The 23,203-nt window shown below is 36.8% G+C and overlaps 1 protein-coding gene across 3 annotated transcripts in view; it reads left to right on the top strand.

The window, feature by feature from the left end:
• The window catches only part of FYB1 (FYN binding protein 1), a 144,287-nt gene extending 121,417 nt beyond the window's left edge, over nt 1-22,870 (top strand). For 2 of the 3 annotated variants that reach the window (XM_024578525.3, XM_053914467.2), the window contains exons 10-19: nt 3,001-3,023; nt 5,097-5,160; nt 5,948-6,085; nt 7,639-7,664; nt 9,551-9,617; nt 12,008-12,098; nt 13,081-13,243; nt 19,375-19,408; nt 21,566-21,597; nt 22,338-22,870. In XM_024578525.3, the coding sequence (XP_024434293.3) occupies nt 3,001-3,023; nt 5,097-5,160; nt 5,948-6,085; nt 7,639-7,664; nt 9,551-9,617; nt 12,008-12,098; nt 13,081-13,243; nt 19,375-19,408; nt 21,566-21,597; nt 22,338-22,360 (661 nt within the window). In that variant the 3' untranslated portion in view covers nt 22,361-22,870. The remainder of the gene's footprint in view (nt 1-3,000; nt 3,024-5,096; nt 5,161-5,947; nt 6,086-7,638; nt 7,665-9,550; nt 9,618-12,007; nt 12,099-13,080; nt 13,244-19,374; nt 19,409-21,565; nt 21,598-22,337) is intronic. The other variant, XM_024578526.3, reaches the window with a different exon arrangement.
• The last annotated feature ends 333 nt before the right edge of the window (nt 22,871-23,203 follow it).

Below are 23,203 nucleotides of genomic sequence, written 5' to 3'. Positions count from 1 at the left end.
CCAGTGGATTAGGATGAAGTTCCTCCCACAATCTATGGGCACACCTTCCCAGGGCAGAGGAACAGAGCAAAGCATCCTTTCTGGAGGAGCCAAAAGGGAAGAGTGGCCATCTTTTTCCGTGTACCTTTCCTTCTCTTCTTTCCCCTCTCAGCTGTCCACTCCCTCTCTCCATGCCTCCTCTTCTCTCTTTTCCCTAGCTCTGATCTTCTTTGTCCTTTCTTCTGCTTCTTGCTTTTCCATTCCCCTATCCTCTTATTTCTTCTTTCCTCCAATATCTCTCCTTCCTGGTAAAAATCACAAACTCTTCAAGTTGCAGGGAAAGGAGGAGAACAACCCCCCCCCCGCCCCCATAGAAAAGAGCCCTCATTTTTCCAGGCCCACACTGTGGTGTTGGGAATTGGCCACTGGCTCCCAAAACACAGGATCTGTGCTGGATCTTCTCTTGGGCAAAATATGTCTGCATTCTTCCTGATTCGAACTGCAAAGAAAACATTTTTTCATTGTCAACTGTTTAAAAAATGTGAAACTATCAAAATAGGAACATACTTCTCAGACACAAGAAGAATTAAATGTCCCTCTTGTGGTCTCTTACGTCTTGTCATTAGTGAACTTTGTTGTGTGACTTTCCAGCAGTTTTGTCTTTCTAAAATGCAGTATAGCCTGCAGTGCCTTCTTAGCATGTTGTGACCATAAATTAGGCAACAGTCTGTTACAACACGCAATGTGTGCACTGCAGTGTACAGATCGTGGACTGGCTGTAGTCATCAGAAACCCATTGACCGAGGTTAGGAGTCAGTAAGTGTCAGTTTCAAGTCAGGTGAAGTTCTAAATGGTCACAGTCAGAGGTTTACAAAATTTTGTGAACACATGTCATTCCACATATATTATCATGTTATATAGCATGTTTATGTGTTACTTATTTTTCCAAAAATACATTTTTCTTATTTTGGGGCTGAAGATCCATAGCCAAATTAATAAATACATATGGGCACTGAAGCACATATGCAAGAAAAATAATAAACTCCCAAAAATGAATGATGTGCTTAAAACGAAGCATTATCAAGTCCACACATACCACAACTCTGATGAGAGGCAAGCTTCAGTTAGTAAACAAGTAGCAGAGAAAGGATCTTTTATTTAATAAAGTGGAACTGATGGAGGTGTATGGTATTTACTAGCCTCTATTCCTGTCATGCATGTTTCATAAGAAAATTAAAGAAGAGACATCATTTCTGCACAAGTTTTGTTTTTGAAGCTACAGCTGGGGCTGGCAGTGATCTTAGAACACGCTTTGTCCTCCAGACAACAAGGACAGATGCTGACAATGGCCGGCAGCTTGCCCTGGCGAGAGTAAGAGAGGGCACCATCCTCTCCTCCTGCCCCACAGGCCTCCAGGCCCCTGCACTCTCTACCTGCTCCTTCCAGATCCCTCCAGGGTAAATGGGGCTGACTGTGCCCTTCAAACTCAGCAGACAGGAGGCCAAAAAGGTTCTGAATGCTGTCCTCCTCTCTTTCTTCTCAGGTAAAGCAGTTTCTGGAATGAAAATAAAAATCGAAGGACAGGAAGTTACTAATGCAAATTCCATCCTCCATCACATGGCAAACATTTTCCTATGTATGATTACCCAATCTTTTTCCTTCCCTTTCTTCTTTTCTCTTTCCTTCTCTTTTTTCACGCTCTCCTTACCTCTGCTTCATCTGTTAAACAGTATTTGAGAAAGCTGAAGCATTGCTCTAGTAATGAAATAATGTGTGGCAGCTTTGCTCCTGATTACCATAACCTCGTTCTTTGGGAATTGAATATGAGAATCTCCAAGATGGGATGTATTTGCCAGGAGTGTCAGCCAACCAGAATGAAACTCTTCACATTATTCTTTTTGCATTATGCTCAAAAGGAAGTGTCAGAGGAAATGAGTGGGAAAATGGTATGTAAGTAAATAAGATAATTAAACTTCCTCAAAAGTTAATTCTTCATTTACATATGAAAACATTTGTGGCATGTTATTCTATAAAGTCCCATTAGCAAGAGTGTTTTTTATTTCTCAATTAACCTCAGAACTGCATCAGATCAATTTCTCTGATCTGACTTTAAGGTCGAAGAATCAAATATGGGCATATAATTATACTGTACTGTGGTAACATCAGACTGGTACCTGTTGTGGGTAAATTATCCACTGAGCAAACGTGGAGGTCCCGGGAGTGCAGCTGGGTGCAGCCAAAATGTTTTCCAGGCAGGCAGGATGCTGAGGTTCTTATCTCAGCTCTTCAGTTCACTGAAAAGGTTTGGTCAAGACATTTGATTTCTCAAAGCTTCAGTTTCTTTTCTGCAAATTGAGCGAATTGAGCTCTATGAATTCTGAGATTTTCCAATTCTTACAACTTATATTTCCTTTGCTGTCACAGAACTAACATTTCAGTGGCAAACACAGGCAAGAAAACAGATGATTGTAAAATAGGATATCGAATGGCATAGAAAGAAATGAGAAATATTAATATAAGCAGTCTAGACTTAGAAAATCAGGGGCCACACTCCATAGAAGCCCCACGAATAAGATCTCAATTTTTTAAATGTTCTCCATTTCAAAATAAACTGTATAATGCTATGGGACTGAGTAAAATGCTGTGGTTATAAGATGTTGAAAGAGAATTGAATTTAATACAACAATGGTTCTATATGACTCTTGGAATAATACTCGTTTTAAAAAAATAAGTCCACCTGTGGAATGATGTAATGTATAATCTGAAAAGGGCCTTATGGGAAATGTGAGAAGCAAACAGTACCATTGTTTTGAACACTTGATGTAGCACCAGAACTCACTTGATTCTTCTTAGGTTTGTTTTGTTTTGTATTTTGCCTTGTTACTATGCGGCCATACATAGCATTCTAAAACTTTTAACTAGGTATTGTTTCTTTTTGGTATAACTGCTTAATACATGTGCTTTTCTTCCTGGTAACTAAATAATTCATATTAATTTAATTTGTCTCTGTTTTTTTTCTAGCCACAGTCACAGTGGAGGTGGAGGTAAGCCACACACTTTCAGCAGAAATTCCTCCAAGTCTTAAACATTTTTGTGTATATTAATGACAAAGTGCTTTTGTTTTCACCTCACGAGGAGCAATTAATGTGGTAGAAAGAACACTGGACTGAAACCAATGACCTGGATTTCAGTCCTGGCCACCGAGTGACCCTGAGCAATTCTCGTCTTTCTCCCAAGCTTGCTCTGACTCGTAGGGCTACTCCATTTTCAGGGCACCCAGGGAAGTGTTGATTATGCCAGTCGTCTGAGTGTGACTATTAAGGGAAGTCTCCTTCACTTTCAGAAGTGTCTTTCTTTGAATGATAACTTACACGGCTACCTTGGCCGTGACTCCCAAAGACCCTTGTCTTCTCATCAATCAAACAAGGGAATTTTACTAACACCTTGCAGTGCTAACATTCTCATCCCAAAAGTCTAATTTCAAGTTCATGGTACATATTCTATTTTTTTTATTGTTGTTCAGTCACAGTGGCCCCCTTTTTCCCCATTACTCTCTGTACTTTTTAATTGAATTTATTGTTGTAACACTGATTAATAAAATCATATAGGTTTTAGGTGTATAATTCTATAATACATCACCTGTATATTGTATCGTGTGTTTACCACCCCAGGTCAAGTCTCCTTCCATCTCCATTTATTACCCTTTACTCTCCTCCACCCTCCCTACACTTCTTCCCCACCATACTGTTGTCCATGTCTATGAGGGTTTGTTTTTTTTTTTTGTGGGGGGGGGGTGTTTTGTTTTGGTTTTACTTAACCCCTTCACCTAGCATAATGCTTTCTGGGTCCATCCATGCTGTTGCAAACAAAATGTAATATTTCCTTCTTTTTTATGGTCATGTAGTGTTATCCCATTGTGTACCAGAGCTTTGTTATCCACTCATCTACTAATGGGCCCTTGGGCTGCTTCCAAATCTTGGCTATTGTAAATAGTGCTACAATGAACATAGGGGCGCATGCATTCTTTTGAGTTAGTATTTCAGATTTCTTCAGATACATTTCCAGGATGGAAACACTGGGTCATAAGGCAGGTTCATTTTTAACCGTTTGAAGTAACTCCGTACTATTTTCCACAGTGGCTGTACCAATCTCATTCCCACCAACAGTGCACTGGGGCTCCATTTTCTCTTCATCCTTGTCAACACTTATTTTTTGTTGATTTATTGATAATAGTCATTCTGACTGGTGTGAAGTGATATCTCATTGTGGTTTTAACTTGCATTTCTCTGATGGTTAGTGATGTTTGAGCACCTTTTCATATGTCCATTATCATCTGCATTTCCTCATTGGATATTTTATTCAGGGCTTTTGCCTATTTTTTAAAATTGGATTTTTTTCGGTGTCAAGTCTTATAAGTTCTTTATAAATTTTTTATATCAACCCCTTATCAGATGTATCATTGGCAAATATATTCTCCTTCACCGTACATATTCTTGCATAGAGAAGATATTCAATAAACATTTGTTAAAGATTTGTCAAATACCAAGATTCCTGAGGATTGTAGGATAACAATGCAATCAAGAAAGGGTTTAACTTTTAAAATATCACATTGATGAAATGAAATAAAAGAAATGAAAGGTTTGCTTCAGCTGCCATCAAAATTTACAAATCACAGTTTATTACCTTTGCTTTTCTTCACTTATATCTTGATCAATAGCTTTTCCTATATGTCTTCTCAATGTTAAATTGTTCATATCACCTCCACCCTTCTCTTTTTCAACAGTCAACTTTAAAGTGTTTTCTATTCTCTTTTTCTTTTTCTAGTATTAATTCTATCCATTCCTTTCATCTCCAGTGCATAGCACCATTTTTATCCCTCGTATCGTTACATCAACATTTCACCTCTAAGAATTCTGTATAAAATAATCAACAGAAACATTTGCCTACTGTCTAGAAGAGAGTAGGATAGTAAAATTATTTTTATTTAAATAGTTAATATGAAAGAGGATTGCTTTCTGCAGTGAAATAAGGCCGATTTATTATCAAATTTTGAGTGACCACTATATGACCAAATTACAAAATTAACAGGAGATTTTCCCACCTTTATCCAAATGAAGGGTTCCCACCTCCCCCGGATGATGATATTTATGATGGGATTGAAGAAGAAGAGGCTGATGATGGGTAAGAATAACCAGTGAATTTCCTTCTTGAAAGTTATTGTGTTTACTAAGTTTAGTTTTGATTTCTAGTTAGAATAAAAAGCAATAAATAATGTTCCTTATTACATTGACAAAAATGATTTAGATGTTTAGTAGCCATAGTAAATCAGGAAGTATAGCTGCACCTCACTTCAAGAGAAGTGGTGTATGGTTTGGAAAAACTTGGTCAACTATGTCAAATGAAAAGAGATAAAGAGTTATAGGGGTTGTAGTTTTTATTTTCCAAACTTTTCCCAATTATTTATTTATCAGTTGATAATTTATTTTTATAAAAATCTCTGAAGAGTTTATTGATCATATGGCTATCCTTTGCATAATAATCATAGTTATAGAAAACCCAAATAAATTGAGATATTCTATCTGTGGCAAAACCAGTACTGAATGCCCTACCCTTTAGTTGTTTAAACTTTTGAAATGGCATATTTTAAAATTTTGGATGTATTTGTTACCTAATTTTAATAAAAAATAAAGCTAAATTGGTGTTTAAAACTTAATCGTGACTTAGCCTACTATTTTAAGAACCAATAGAAACCTCACCAAATGGAACAAAATACAACTTACCTACTACTTCCTAGTAGCAGCAGCATTCAAAGCTCATGACCTATAAGTTTAATAGCATCTTTTTGTTGCCTAGAATAACGTATTGCCTGAATGACACACAGGATAATTGTAACAAATCTAAACGTCCACCCAATGTCTTCATGTTCCACTGATTATTCCATTCTGATCAATGCCTGCATGCTCCCAAGCTCCATGCTACAGGTTGAAGAGAAGAGTAACTCGTGGTCCTGGGGGATTTTGAAGATGTTAAAGGGAAAAGATGACAAAAAGAAAAGTATACGAGAGAAACCTAAAGTCTCTGAGTCAGACAGTAATGAAGGTTCATCGTAAGAGTCAACCAACCAAATGCAGTGCACAATAACTATGCTAATATTAATTTAATCAAATGCTACTAATATTTTATGGCCAATAACCAAATTCTGACAGGCTTACACAATTTTAATATTACTTTAAATTAGTCATCTTAGCTTCATTGACTTTCTCACCCTTAAACTCATGCATTTACATAAGAGAAGCACAAAGTATTTAAAAACCATCATATAATTTTAAGATATGTTCTGTTTTCCTGACAAACATGCACACACACACATACATGTTTACATACACACCTTCACATATGTATATACCCTCTACCTAGTAGGACCTTTTTTAACTGTAACATCACATCTAAAAGCTCACAATTCTAATTCCACATTTTGTTATATAGTATTTTATAGCAACGGCTCCTCAAAATATACTCTTTTAAAAATTAATTTGCTTGAAATAAAGGACACAATTTGGAATTTCTTTTCTCTAAACACAGTACTTAAAGTCTTAGTAACTCTCTTCCACCAGAGTGACATATTAATTCTATTTGAATGATATATTTATCCTATACCAAAGTTATTCTAAGTATCTTCAGTTTCTCCAAATAAAAATTAATGCATAAACTTTCTCTTCCCATCCAAAAATAACCCTTCAGTACAAATTCCACATGTGTGAATTTGAAGGATCTTAATCATGTTATCTGGTACATGACAACCCTCTCGTGTGACTCTAAGAAAACACTCAGTAAATAGGACACTTAAACTTACAAGTAAACATTACAAATCTTGGTGAAGCATTACTCAAATAGAACCCTTACTCAGGAATAGAAGCAGAGATTACTTTTTCTCCTTCAGTTACACAAAACCTAATTCTGATTTTGGATAATTCTAACTAATGACCTCTCACACTTTCATAAAACTGAGCACAGTTTTTCCAGTGATATGTGTGTGTGTGCTTAAAATTTAGAAAGTAATAAAAGGTCTTTTTCTGTTGCAACTAAATGCCACCCAATGCTGATTTCAAATCACTTCTCTTAATAAGCTCTTCCTCACTTGTTGCCGTGGATATGCCTCTCATTCACCATTCTCCAGTTCGGGGATATATATGTACCTATGGGAAAACATGGTCATATAAAGATTCCTATGACCTTTGTAAATTTCAATTCTGCATTTCTACTCTTTGAGTCCAACAAACAGTTTTGGCCTGAACTATGCCACAACGAATCAAAATATGGAGGCCGTTTACTTTATTTTGATGTAATATGCCCAAACCTCATAAAACTTATCTGAAAACATTGGTCCAGTGACTATGGGCAAATAAATCACTCAATGTCTTGACTCTTGACTTTTTTGGCTAACATCGGAGTTCAAAAAAGCCTTGCCAGATTCCAAATTGGTGAACAGAAACTGGACTTAGTGGAGAAATGGAGGATGAGAAAGGAATGATAGTTGGCAAATTGTTTAGCCTTTATAAGCCTCCAGGCTATTACTTGTTCACATCTCTCCTAAATAAAGGACTCAGTTTCTGCGTTTATAATGGTCTGATTACAATTATGTTCTCCTTTTCTTTCCAGTTTCCCTCCTCCTCCTAAACAATTGGGTAAGTAATAAAAACCAACTGTATATTTTATATCGCATTCCCTGCAGATAAGATAGTGAGAAATCACTGCATGGAGCAATGATATCTGGATTAAAGCCCTGACTGAAAATAACAAATTATATAACCTTGTCAAGTAACTTCACGTTGGGTGGCCACAGTTTCTCAACAATGAAGTAATGTGAAGAGGAAAAGGGAAGGGGGCAAGGGCTGCATTGAGGTGGGCAAAGGGGGGGAGGGGAGTGGGGACTCTTGTAATAGCATAAACAATAAAAATATAAAGAAAAAATAAAAATAATAAAAGGGAATAAAGAGTTCTTGCGGTGGTAAGAGGATCATGGGGGAGAAAGGAATAAGTAAGCAAGGATGGACACCAACCTTCTCCACGTGCCCCCCGCCCCAATTCCATCAGAGCTGGGTATACTGGACTTCTTCATAAGGATTCCTAAAAACAAACCAGATCAGATGCTGCCAAGGTCCTTCTAAATCTAGACATTTTTTTATTCTTTAAAATGTATTATATCTGTTGTATTTGGAAATTTTGCTACTGCTAAATGCAAAAGTTTCTTGCTTGTACAATTTCAATAAGCTTTTTTTTACCTATACTGAAACAAATTTAAAAAATTTTTTTCTTAGATTTACTTAAACAAAATAAAATGTCTCACAAGAATATTCAGGGGCTTTTAAAAACTTTAATTTGTAAATAAATTGAAAGAACAAACAAAATACAAATATAATATATATTCTTCCAGGCTGTTTTTCTGATTTTGTTTTCAGTTATAAATTTGAAAATATGTAAGGGACTAATTCAAATTGATCTGTAAATAATGATGAGTTGTATTATAATCTACAATTTTGAAAACACATTCAAGAGACAGCTCAACAAAGAGCAGATATAAAATGTAACAAATGTGATCAATTAAGTAAAAACTATATATTTTTTAATATTTTTTTATATGTTCTAAGTACATGTAAATGGAACACTAAGTTTTCCTTATCTGGAAACCAATAGATGATTTTTTCCTACATATTAATATGGGTTCTTCACAGCTATGCAGGTTTATCCTGTGAAATTAATTAACCTGAGGAGGGAGAGAAGTCTGGATGTACGCAAATGTGCAGAGAGAGGGGAGTTTTTAAAAGAAATCAAATCCTTGCCACTACCAGAGAACATTTAAACTTTCTATGATAATCGTTCCTTAAAATATTTGTTCTCTTCCACCCATCTGTTCATCTTCACTTGCTACAGATCTTTATTAACAAGAAGTCTCGGGGAAGGAAATGTCATTACAGGTTGGAAAAGCCACTTAACATTTCCACAAGTACTGATTCTCAATACCTCCTGGTTTTGGAAATCTTATTAATATAATATTCTTTCCATTCTAATGTGGTGCCACACCTAATATACCCAATTTACTGTAGCAAAAGAGTTAATGAGGAACAGATCAGTGAATAAAAAAGAATGACAGATAGAAAGACAGACATAGATTAGAAGTAGATATAGACATAAAAATAAAATGACATATATTATTATAACTGCAAATCCCAAGAGAATCTTGATTTCAGTCTTTACTGCCGACGGCCAGTATGTCAACTTTGTTAGTCAGTAACCTGCTAATCCTGCCATTCATCACACAAGCAGAATCTTCAATCTGCTGCTGCTGTTTTTTCTCTGAGGATCATAGTTACAATCATGGTCACTGGTTTTTTCAGGGAGACTTAACACAGGCATCCAAGGAGAAAGGAACCTCTCCCCTTGAACAGACAGTGTTTCCAGGAGAAATGTAGAGACACAAGGAAACTTACCTCCTGGTCCTTGCAACATGAATTGCTCATATCAAAATGTACACTAACAGCCTTTCAACATTTGGCATTTTGTCTTTTGTTAGAAGGGGGAGAGGAAGTTTACGATGATGTCGACGCCTCGGATTACCCTGTTCCATCAGCCGAGATGAGGTAATTGAAATGGTCGTGTTACAATGAAGTAAGCAAAGTCAGACTGCTCAAGAAAATTCAGCTAGACTCAAACTCTGGCAGTGTGGATGTACTGTGCGAGGTCCTGTTCGCTCTGTCTTCTCCCTGACCCTCCTGTAACTCTGGCCGGGTTTCGAGTGGATAACCCTGATCCTCTTCTTGGGCCTCTCTCCTCCCTTGCCTTTCCCCTTGCCCTCCCCTCTCCCAGAGGTCCTGCTGCTCGTCCCCTGATTATCCTCTGCTCCATGACTCACCGATGTCTGCATTCATTAGTTCATTCATTCATTCCTTCATTCATTCACCGAAAAAATATTTGACAGCCTGATCACAACTTATCTTTTTTCTCCCAAAACTATTTTGTCTTGAATGCACTTCTTAGATTATATATCAGCCTTCGCCCACCTTCACAAGACTTTTTTCTTTTATGAAAAAGAAGAGGATTTGTTCTTTAACAGGACTCCTATTATGTCTCTTTTTTACAAAAGCATCAATTTCTCAAAGGTTCTATTCAAATTTTTAAAAAAGCGGTAAACAGTGATATTCTTTGGTTCACCTAAAGTTTCAATTTTATTTTAGGCTAAAATTGTAAGGAAATCTAAAATCAGTTAATACAAGAGGAGTTCCTTCTGAAAACTCTCTTGAAATAGAAAATAACATGGCAGGATGCTTTTTTATGGTTCAGTCAATAAGGGAGACAATCTAATACATACAGTGTACAAAAGCAAACACCTCTGTAGCTATTTCAAGAAAAAAGAAAGGTGAATGAAAAGACTCTGGACTTGATTTGTTGAAGGATGAAAGTAACAAAAGCAGAACACAGTAAGTGATGTCTTCGGAGCTGTACTGGTAAAAATGCATAAATGAACTTGAAGTACTTGTTTGGTATCAAGGTTGTTCGATAACTTCACCAAACAGGAGGCAGTACCAGGGTTGAAGAAGCCGAAGGGAAACTATGCTGCCATTTATACATGAACATTGAGCGCGATAGGCGAGACAAACAAGGAAGGAGAATCATTCTCCCTGTTCAGTTCTTCATGAATGGAAGAACTCATCTTCAGTGATATGTCAGGTTTTCATATTCCTCACCATTGGGAAGTCACTTCTATCCCTGACGGTTTTTAATGCACTTTTCTGTTGTCTATCACTGCAGACATGGCACTGCATTCCATAGAGTAGCTCTGCGGGAGCCCAGAGTCCCACACGGACTCTAGTCTTCAAGCAAAGACACTTTAACTGATTAAATTTAACGTAATATGTAACTGTGTTCTTACCAGTTGCTCATTTACAGAGTTTAAAACAGTTTTATGTTCTCTAACATAGTACTTGAGTTTAAAATAAATGTCAGTGAGTTCTCTTCAAAGATAGCTTGCAGGGAATATTTACCGTTCGTGTATATTCTGATGACTTCAGAGTGCTGATCAGGGACACAGCACCCCCACCTCTGCCCAGGGGGCCCCAGGACTGGAGGCACTGAGCAGGGTGGAGGCAGAGTACTGTGCTGACTCACCTCACAGGGAAGGAACCAAGTTCTAGGATTCAAACGTTAAGAATCAACATTTTAAACAAATCAGTTATAAACAAAACTTCATCTTAGGTCATCTACCTAAAAATTACTATCAGTGTTTAAAATGTTTCATTATTCATACATATTCTGGTTTTTAACATTCCCTTCTGCAGAGATTCATGAGGTTTCCCTAACATCCCTGCTTAACCCTACTGAATGGTTCTCAACCTTGGCTGCACATCCCTGTCAACCGGGGAGCTTTTAAAATATGGCAGCACACGGACCCCACTTAGTCAGAAGTCACAGGACACCAAGTAGTTGGCTTTCCCCAAAAGTAAAATCACCTTTGAAAGGAAAGAGATTTCAGACTATCGATGAGATTCAGGAAATATGACGGGGCAGCTGATGGCAATTGGGAGAACTGTGTGAGGTCCCAAGGTGCCTACTTTGAAGGGGATGGAAGCATCCTTGTCCCATGTACAATGTAAAAGCCTTTTCTATGACATTGACCAATTTACTTAATTATCTAGGAAGGGATGAAAAACGTCAGGGGTTCAAGAACAGGCTAAATGATACGAAACTGCTGACATGTGACCGTATTTAAACCATGCCACAGAGACTTTATGTAGTTCAACCTAATAGATCATCTCTTCCATTTCAACCCATAATCTGTATTCTCTTGAAGAGCCTTTTCTGCATCATGAAATGCCATCCTTTGTTACAATGACTATAGTAGATTTCTAAGAAAAATAATTAAAAACAAAATTTAACAAAAATTTAACATTATCAATAAAGTTTCTATTATACATTAATTCTTTTTTATATTTTTTAAACTAAGTATTATTTTACATGTGTTCTGCCTCCCTAGTCAAGGAGCCAAGGCCAAAACAGAAGATATAGACCCTAAGAAGCTAAAAAAGCAAGAAAAAGAAGAAAAAGACTTCAGGAAAAAATTTAAAGTATGTCTCATTAAAATACCTTGCAAAGTTCAAAGTGCTAATGAAAAAAATTCTGATTTTTAAGTTCCAAAATACAGTGCAATTATCAATATCACAGTTATGCCTCATAATTCCTTTATTTTCTATAAACTTTATTTTAGGTTTAAATGTATTCCTATAACAAAATAAGAAAACTCACATATGCATAATATATGCATATTAATAATCACCTAAATTAAGCCATCGTTTGAACTTTGATAAGAAAGTAATCTAAAATAGAATGGATAAAACAGATGTGCTATACACATATAATGGAATGTTATTCAGCCATGAAAAAAGAAGAAACTCCTGCCATTTGTGGCAACATGGATGGACCTGTGGGCATTACACTAAGTGAAGTAAGCCAGACAGAGGAAGACAATTATAGTATGATCTCACTTAAATGTGGAATCTAAAAAAGCCGAACTCATAGAAACCTAGAGGAGAGCAGGGGTTTACCAGAGGCTAGGGTGGTAACGGGGAAACAGGGAGAAGTCGGTCAAAGAGCACAGACTTCGAGTTACAAGAGGAGCTGGTTCTGGAGATCGGGTGCACAGCTCCGTGGTCAGAACCAGCAGGTCTGTGTCAGACACTCGCAAGTTGCTAGGGGAGCAGATGGCAAGTCTTCTCGCCACAGAGAGGAAATGGTAATTACGTGAGGGGTTGGAGGTGTTAGCTACGTACAGTGGTAAGAGTGTTGCCACACACGAGTGTATCAAAGTCATAAATGTACACCTTAAACTTTTTAATTATTTTTAATTTAAAAAATAGATATCATATTAGGTTGGTGAAGTTATATGTGATTCCCCCCACCAAAAACCTTTTCTTTAGTGTTCTTACATGTTCTTTTAAAAACAAGGAACTGTTGACATTTATTTAGCAAAGACTTTCTTAATAAACATATCAATAAATGAATTACTTTAATAATACTCATCAATCAACAATGTATTTTTTACTTTTCCAGTACGATGGCGAAATTAGAGTCCTGTATGCAACCACAGTTGCCCCGTCCTTAACTTGTAAGAAGTGGGGGAACAGAGATCTGCAGGTGAAGCCTGGTGAATCTCTTGAAGTTATACAGAACACAGATGATACAAAAGTTCTCTGCAGGAATGATGAAGGAAAATGTAAGTCACTGATTACTCGGCACCGGCGATTTTCAACCTTTTGCATCTCATGGCACACCTAAACTAATTATTAAAATTCTGTGGCCCACCAAAAAGTATGTTATACTTTTTGCTGATCTGACAAAAAAGGACATAATTTTGATTGTTTTACAAAAAAATTAGTAATAGTAATTACCTACTCTTATTGCCCCCAAGTGAGTTTTTAAACAATCAGGTGTGTATAAACATTTCCAGTACCAAGAATTAACCAATCAGATGCAAACGTATCACTGACAGGACCAATAAGATGCAACTCTATTCTATGACCTATATATTTATGGTTCAAGAGAGAGCATTCACACCAGATGGCTGTTGTTGTGTTGGCCGTTATCATTTTTTTTTTTTTGACAATTTAAGGCAAAATAGGTCAGTGCCCCCGACTAACTAGGTATTGCATGTTTTAAAACTTCTGGCGGCACTCTGGTTGAACATCAGCGCTCTGCGTCGATTTGGCCCTCCAGAATGTAACAGCCACACGGGGTTCCGTGACTGCTGCTGTTTTCATGAACTCTTCTGTTCTACGCTTTGTGCATTGTGGAAAACACTAAGAAACCTTGCTGTGTGGCAAGCAATGTATTTGATTTCCATCTCTTTTCATTTCCCACCTGCTATCTCTCGCACTGCAGAGTCAAATTGGTGCTTCTCAAAAATGAGGCCCCACAGACACCCAGCATCAGGAGGCCCTGGGGGTGCACTGAAATTGCAGTTGCCTGGCCCCACCTTTGACTTCCTGAGCTCTGTGGGGTCAGATGGCATCTGTGGTCATAACTCATCCCCGGCTTATTCTTGTGTGGACTAACGTAAGAATCACAGTGCGAAAGCAGTGAGTGGCACCAGCTCTGGCCTGGTTTTGAAATTTATAACATGTCATGTCACACCTAGAATTTCCAGTTTTCCTACTGTGCAAAGTGTCTCATTTTCATTTCCTATTTGGACGCACATAATGTGACATACGATGAAAAGACAGTTCCTGTCTTCTTTGACTCTGTCAGCTGTTAAAGCAGACAGATGGAAATATGTGTTGTGAAATTTTTATAAAGAAGCTTATTTAATTTAAAGTCGAGGAAAGAGTAATTCAAAACTTTGTTGTCCTGTATTTAAAATGGGATAGCCAGCCAGCATGGCCGCCCCACATCGGCTAGGTTAGTCTGCAGAGGAAACGTGAAGTCCACACTGAATTTTAAATGCAGGAAGATGCCTCAGGGACACGAGCTTTAAGAACAAAACACAGTGATGAGGGTGAGAAAAATGGATCTAAAGTTACGTTGGAGGAGGTGTGGTTGGCTTTGGTAAGGAGAGAATGGAATGTGGGTACGAAGGGTAAGAGGCAGGTGGAGTGTGGTATTCAGAGTTGAAGCTTAATGGAGATAAAGTGTCAACAGAGCTCCAGGAAACAAAGAAAACCCCCTTTCAGACTAGCATTTGCACAGATGTACCCCTTTCTGATCCAGCCGCTTCCTCATCAACTCTTTCCCATGTGCAACTGACACCCCAGACTTACAAACTACTTACTTGTCATTCCTCAGTAAATTACACTATTTCATCCTTCTATGCTATTTTATTCTCCTTGGATGGCCATAATTGTCTATCCAAACCAACACAGTTGTTCTTCGAAATTGGAAACACGTCCACTCTCTACTCCCCAGCCACCCCACCACAACTAGTATCTCCCTTGCTCTACCGTGCTACTATTGATACTTTTGTTACTATTATTGTTTCACCAATTTTTTACTAGACTCTGAGAGTAGCTTCAATGAACTGTTCTCAACATTGTTATGCCAATACATTCTACAGTGCCTGGTACCTTGCTTAGGGCTTCCTGAATTGCATTTGACAATTTGGAGACTGCAGCCAGAGAACCAGATACAAGTCTGGCACACGAACACTCACAGGAAAATGTCTGTTGAATAGTTGAACTGGTTAGAAAACAGAAGTCCTCTCTCTGAGCCTTAGTAACGTGGTTCACTTGTCGCATGTCATTTCGGAGCTTTTCAACCTTTCAGTTCCTTATTTCTACATCTTGTGATTAGCAGCAAAGGCATTTGCAATCCAACACCATGGTGACCCTAGCATTTTCCTTACTCCCCCTTCTTTAATCCATCAAAGGAAAGAAAGCATCGCTTACTCAAACCTAAGGTTGGTAACAATAGGAAATAGAGGCTAAAGCATTAAGAGTAATCCCTTCCCATTGTGGAGGGAGGACACGCCAGTTTCTCGGGCGGTATCCCACCTGATCAGCTCTCACCGCTGACTTGTGAGTGCTATGGCAGAGGCGTGGAGACCCGTAGTAGATATTTCTGGTGCGGTCCCAGATGTTTAGAATTTCTCCCTAGTATTGGTGCATATCCCAAAATTCAATGTCTCATAAGCTGTGAGTTTTCCCACCTCTTGTCACTGGAGAAATAATTTCTACAAAAATATGCAATGATACATAAGCTGAGTTATTTGTGGCTAAAATGACCTCCATTTCTTTGGAGCATCAGAGAAAAGGGGATTTCAAAGGTGCTTTAAGTTTTCCCAAATCCAGTTGATCATTTCTTTGCTTAGGTAATTTTGTTTTCAGTTTGAAAGTAACACATCCCCACTGAAGAAAATATTTTGAATTCAGAACTTTGAGAATTCACCCTGATTTGAAGCCTCAGAAATAAGAGAGGGGGAGAGAGACAGCGAGAGAGAGGGAGAGAGAAGTTTTCTAAAACTGGGATACCATAATAATTTCTATTCAGTATTATACACTGCATAGTCTTCTTTCTTTTTATTACATTATGAGTATTTTTCCTTGAAATTGGACATTGTTCCACTTGCCTGAGTTAATCTATGGAATGCAATTTCATTGTTTTTAAACTGCATGAGACCAAGTTGAGTAAATTTAATTTTATATCTGGACTTGCTCACAACAAGTGAAATAATGAGGAAATATTAAAAGTTGTCATTTTTATCAAGTAAAAAAAAGGAAACTATGAGAATGCAGGTACCGCCCGTGTCTGAAAGATGGTATCTGTTTCCTTAGTAATTTCGTGTTCACAACACCCCTGCGAAAGGTGAGGCATCACCAGTCCTGGGACTCACAGCTGCACGGCAGCGAGCAAGCGTTCCGTGAAGGCAGCACCCGGCACATATGCGGGGCGGTGTTACTTTCTTAACTAGCTCTACCCCACCACATATTTCAAAACATTTGTTGCAAGCCACTGTGTTCCGCTCTCTGAGTGTGAGGATTCCAAATAACAATTTCATATTGTGAGATTATTGTGAGAATCTCTGTCCAAACCCACCATATCACGGGGCTAACTAACATGGCACTCATTCTCCGTGAGACAGAGCCATAAGGTGTTTTTTTTTTAATTAATTTTATTTGTTTGTACTTTTCATTATCATTCCCTTATGATGGGTGCACATGGAACATGTGAGCAAAGAGAACATTTTTCTACTGCAAAGAAATTATTTCTAGAAACTATAGTGGAGAGATTATATAAAAACTCACAGCAAGTCATGTGTGTCTGTCCTGATGCATGCTTCCCACGGAATGGAGTTTCCGCAGAGCGTTTAAACGTGCTACACGGCAAACACTGTGCTGTAGAGAAAGTCCCCAGCCCTGTGAAGACACTATTCAATAGTCATTTTATAGCTAACGAGCCCCCAGTCATCGCATCATTTTAGGGAACTAAAATACAGCAGGACAGTGCTGTCCCACACTTAATCTCCTTGATACATTTTTTAAAAATATTTGCAAATCATTGATGTTTATGTATCACACATACAACAGCAATGAAAATGGAGCATACAACAGAAGAGAAGGCCATTCCTTAGAAGTCTTGAACAGGGAAGACATAGGAGGAAATGTAAGAGGGCTTTGAGAATCTAAGAGAATATATCTTTATAATTTATTTTGTGAAGTTAGATAATTAAGATGTACATCATGAGTTATTAACTTTGGCATGTAAAGGTCTGTTTTAGTGCTTACTTACAGGTAGTATTTTATCCAGGTCTATATAGTTTTTACATAATTGAGTTTTAAAAAGCAGTTTACCTAACAGCACAGGAAAATAAAAACCATTGATTTCCAAAATCATGATTATATTCTCTTTATCTTTGTTACTGTTAATCTGTCAAAGATTTTTTAAACCAGAAATATGCTTGATGCTGGAATACTTCCAGTCTCATCCAACACTTTATAATTTCTTACACATTTCTCTAATTTTCTGCCTTTTAATTTTAGTTCAGAGAGAGTACAAAGCCCCAATAACTCACAATGAGAATGACGTGATTGCTAAAAGCTTCTGTTCATATATGTCGTTATTTTTAAATTTTTAACTTAAACATGAATGTATCATGGAAACACAGTTGTATTGTTTTATTTCCCAATTTTTAAGAGAAAATTCAAAATGAAGATAAAACCACAAATTTTAACTAAAAAAAGTTGGGGCCTGTTACTATCTATAGAGAAGTGCTCACGTTTTATTTAGGCCCCCAGACGGAAGTGCAGGGAAAGACAGATGCCCGTTATTGGAACCGGACACAAAACCACCATTTATTCTAACACCCTGTGTTCTGCACCAGTTTCCTCCTTTGAGAGACACACGTATAACTGTGTTAAATTATGATATAGGCCTTAATTGTTCCAAGTCTGTTAGCGTGAAATGAATGAAAGAACTGTGATATCAAAGAGTACCCCAGGATAATGAGTATTAATTTTAGATGTTCTTACATTAATAATTTCTACTTTGGCTTTGACTAAAATCAAAAAGAAAGTATATGATGGTCTAATTTTTCATACTTGGAATAAAATAGTCCTTTACTGTGTTTTCATCATTTAGAAGCATGCTTCACTTACTTCCATACTACAGGAATTCAAATAAAACCTTGATTCTTTCTTTTTCCAGTGTTATTCTTATAAACAGTTTTTATCTGAAGGTGGTGAATTTCTGGATAAAATATTTTGGTGATGTTTTTAGACACTGGAATATTTCAAGGGAAAGTTTGTTGTCTTAACTTTTAATTGACAATTTCAGTTGTATGATTCTAACTTTTTAAAAGTATGTTTTTACATGTTAAATCAATAATAATATGACTTCAAGGTATTTAAGTAAGTTCATTATCACTTGTATAAACCTCTGCTTATGAGCTTCCTGTTTTATAATTTTTACATATTTACTCTGATTTAGAACACAAACTATATGTTAAGTGGATCAAGACCAGTAGATTGGCTCAGTGAAAGACGTGATTTAGAGGCTGTGTTGGCAAGGCAATCAATGGTACTGATATCCCGCATACAACAGGGTTCAGGCAGTAACACAGAACTAATAATCTGAAAGGTTATGATAATTAGATGGCAGCAGACATTTCCTGAAGATAGTGGTCCATATTTTTTCTAAGAGTATTTTACACTATGAGGGGCAAACATAAGGTGCTCAAGGTTTTTTTTTTTTGCTTTCTTATATAAAATATGGTCTATTTCCTACTTACCCAGGGAGTTACTAAATCCCTTGTATGTGTTCTTCTGTAATAATTTGTTCGATAACAGATGAAAATGTCAAATAGCACAAGCACTGGAGGAAGATATTGAACATCCCAGAGCTGTGTTGAGACCATTAGAATGTGTGCTCCCCCAAGCAGCCCCGCGAGAGCTGGCATCTGAAAGGAGGCCCGATTCTGCCCAATATTACAACATTTGGTGTGTGAAGTCTTCGATGTGGTGGTATTTAAAATACCTACCTATGAACTACTTTTGTAACTGGAGAAACTATGCTTATTAAAGTCTTCCTCAAATGGGTCACCTGGGTATCACTTTAGAAAATAGATTAAAATTTCAAAGAACCTTATACTATAACCTGCATTAATTTAGAGGAGTAAAAACATTTTTTTTATTTATAGGGGAAAGGAAGAAGCATTGTAAATGGAGAAAAAGAGACATGTAGGAAAGAAAGAGAAAAGTTAGAGAGAAAAGAAGAAAGGAAAGAAAAGTAGACACAAGAAAAATGGGTCATATTTGAAGACAGATACAATTATTCAATATACTATGTTACATTAAAAGAAATAGTAAAGATTTTCAAGTCTGTACTACCAATAAAATTCATTTCCTTTTTCTTTCATAGATGGTTATGTTCTTCGGAGTAACTTGGTGGACAAGTAAGCCCTTTTTCTTCTCCTATTATAGTTGTAAAAAAATGTATGCTTTGCTTTAGGAAAGATTCTTAATATCATTTAAATAATATGGTCTACTGAACTATCATACATTTGAAAACAATATGCTATACTAATGTTATATAAGTGTCAGTACCCACAATAAAGTTAACGGTTTCATGAAGTGTCACTTTAAATAGACAAGAAACCCTTCTCATTCATCATTGTACAGTTCATAGTTGTATGCATTCACTGGAGACACACTGCAAACATGGGAGACAGGTCAAAGCCACTAACACTTTCATCACTACTTTGCATTTCACTTCCTGATTCATGCAGTTGGTTGAATTGAATGATCAGGGACCAATTACTGTCTACACAGTCCGTGACAGTGTCACCTATTAACAGTTTAAGGTCTGGCCCTTAACTGGAGGACTTTTCTTCACTCATGCCAGGCATAGTAGAGCATTAAGTTGTCTTTTGGGAGGCGTGCCAGAAATGAGATAGTAGTCAATGATTCTTCTATTCTTATGAATAAGACGTTGTCACAGTCTGGTAGTAGTGTGCTATTGAGTCCCCCAAAACATTATGAGATTCTGTCCCTAGTAACTGACACAAGAAAAGAACTCCATTATCAGTTATGCCATATTCCAATACAAAGATTTACAGAATCCAGCCTAAAAATAATCAAGGAGGATTCACAAACTGTGTCCATGAACAACCCAGCACCAGCAGGAAGAGACAAATCAGGGTTAAGGGCTCTGTCTGTAAACCAGAATAGAGTCAAAAGAAAAATATTCATAATACTTTTATTTTCTTCAGAGCATTAATCATGGTGCTGGCCATGGGACTTCTCAGTTGGTTTTATTCTATGAAAGATAGGAATTTCAAAGAGAGAATGTGTGCTAATAATGGGACAACATCTTCCCCAGTGAATATGAGGGATGACTGAGAGGGGGTTTAGAAAGTGTACACTGTAAGTGATTATTGGTTTACCACTTAGTAAAGCGAATACTTATGATTCTTCTGAATGAATAGTAAGAAAATCTGTGCTCCTTGCATTTGTATCAGATTTCCATTAGCCAAAGCCTCCCTCCATCTCCGAGAAAGGATCCAAACAGAATACACAGGGACCTCAGAGCATCTGCCACAGCTGGCAGCGGTTGAAGGTCCTGCGGCTGCTCCGTGGCAAAAGCGCAGAGCTAGTACAGGAACCGAATGCAGTCTGGTCTAAGTGACAAAGTCACCTTCCATTTCTGGGCTTTGAAACTGCACCCTACATTTCAAGGCTATATTAGTATTTGTAATGCTTTCTAGTTTTACAAGTATGTCATTTTCTCCTCCATTAGATTATAAGCTTCTTGCAATCAAAGCGTGTATCTTACTCATATTTATATCTCCTGGTACTTAGAAGGTGCTCAGTCGAACAGAATAGACTATTTCACAAGGATTCGGGGCCAGGTAAAACCTAAAATATGTAAAAATAACCAGAACTATTATTAGGGATGCTGCCTATCACCATAAATACTTTTAGAATTATATAACATAGGAATCACCATAGTAACTATATCTTGGCTACTCATTTTATAACTAATATGTATATGTTTTATAATTAATATTTGTAAATTATACTTAGAAACATGCAAAAATGATGCATCCATTTCCTATGTCAAATATCATTGTATTTCATTTAACATTTGAAATTCTAGTGAAAGTATAAATCTGATGTTAACAGGTATAATGAATCCTTTAACAATTTTTGATTAGAACCTCCAGCAGTGCTAATGCTTCATGATTTGTCAGTTTGTTTAGTTCAACAAAAACACTTCTTACCGAGCTCAGCTGTGTGCTAGGCTCACTGCCGGGTCTGGAGAAGAGTAAGGCATGGTCTGTGCTCTTGAGGCATGTTTCCATTATCCGATGTGTCTGACAATCAGAAATAAATTGTGGGGTTTTTCTGTAATGAAACAGAGGGTTAGATGAAGCCAATGGAAGAAGATGCAGATGAAAATGAAATTTCTTCCTACTTATAAATGCAGAGTAACTTCTCACCCTTCAATGCCTGTGTCATATAAAATCATGTATTAAGCTTTTATTCTAAATATTGCTTCAATGCTAAAAAGATACTTTCTTTAAAATAAAATTTGTTTTCTACCCTTACAGTGATGGAGAAATCTATGATGATATTGCTGACGGTGAGTCTCCCATGGCACCGGCCACAGAGAACAGGAATTTACTGTTCTTACAAGTACTAAAAATAGCTTGCTGGATTAATTAGAACCTTCCGATCTGATCAGAATTTGAATCACTTGAAAATGTTAGAAAAGGCACATGAGCTTGTATAATGAAAAGAATTATTTTTACACATGACTGGAAATCAAGGAAAAATCTCTTTTTTTTTTTTTTTTGAAAACAGAAGTAAGAAAATATTTGGTGAATTTTTTATTATACTATGAAGCCACATCTTTGCCCAACTGCTTTCCCACAAAAACATATGTGTATTTGGTACTTATTTCATAACCTACAAAATTAGTATTCCCCAAGCATTATCTATTCCTAAATCATGATATAAAAAATTAATCTCAACTGACATGAGGCGTAGTGTTAGTCGTGTTGCCCTTAGTCTCCTTTTAAATTTACCCTTACTGCTATTTAATATTTTCATCCTCATTCAGAAAGACTTCCACAAAGTTCATTTCATTCAGTGCCAAATAAAATAAGATGACCCCGAGTCTCATTTTGATAGGGAATAAATTTGTCCATAAACTTCATTGGAATCGAATACTGAGCAGTAGAGTTAGATAAGTGTATGACCCTCTACTTTTCAAAATCCTAACCCAGCAGCGTCAGAATCAACCATATTTCCAACCTTGGAATACTCACATAGTATGTGTTTTGCATGACATTATTTAAATTTGTGGGGTTTTTCTTTCAGGTTGCATCTATGACAATGACTGACCCTCAGCTTTGGTCATCTGATACCTACGTGAAGTCTGGGCTTGAAATGGCTTATGTTATCAGTTACCACAGAAAATGAATGTACAAAACCACTTATCATTTGTTATAAAATTATGATTATCTTGATAAAGTTTTGACATCTGGACTTAGAAAATGATCTCTCTGCTTAATCAACATCTGGGAAGATTGTATCATGAAATGTAGGAATTATTAAATATTTAAACAGCCCATTTCTGCCTCAGCTCTACTTACAAAGATGCTTCTTGTAGGCCATCAATAGCAACCCCCATGTCAAAAAAATTATTCGAGAAGAAATGACTGTGTTGTCTAAAGAAATATAAGGAAGAACCATAAAGAAATAGAAAATAGGACATTTTAAAACATCCACAAGAAGAAAACTATTGTTTACCTCTAATTTTGACTGTCTCTTCTCTCTTGCTGGTGGGTTAAATATTTTTCAAAATTATACTAGTAGCAGAATTTTGTATAAAGTTTGTCCCTATTTGTTAATTGTGAATATGTGTTAATTATTTCATAAGAATGTATGCATTTGGGATGCACACCTAAGATTAAAACTAAAGAAGAATCTAAAGTAAGTTTTCTTTTTTCAGATTCACATGCTAACAGGGTAGTTCTGTATTCTGTTTAAAGATCTGTTGTAACTGGAGTAGAAATGAAGGTGGATTACCCTAAAATTATGCAGAGTGAAATTTGGGCTTCGAAATTACTCTGTTATGGTGCTTCTTTACCATGAAGACTTTTTTTAGTTTTTGGTTTTGTTTTTCAATGACCTCTGTGGAGCTCTTTTAAAAACCACTTTACTGGAAAGTTATCCAGCGGAGG

Source organism: Desmodus rotundus, chromosome 1, assembly GCF_022682495.2.
Source record: "Desmodus rotundus isolate HL8 chromosome 1, HLdesRot8A.1, whole genome shotgun sequence".
In the NCBI taxonomy this organism is placed as follows: Eukaryota; Metazoa; Chordata; class Mammalia; order Chiroptera; family Phyllostomidae; genus Desmodus; species Desmodus rotundus.
The sequence above is the reverse complement of the archived record's forward strand: the minus strand, read 5'-3'. Positions and strand labels throughout refer to the sequence as shown.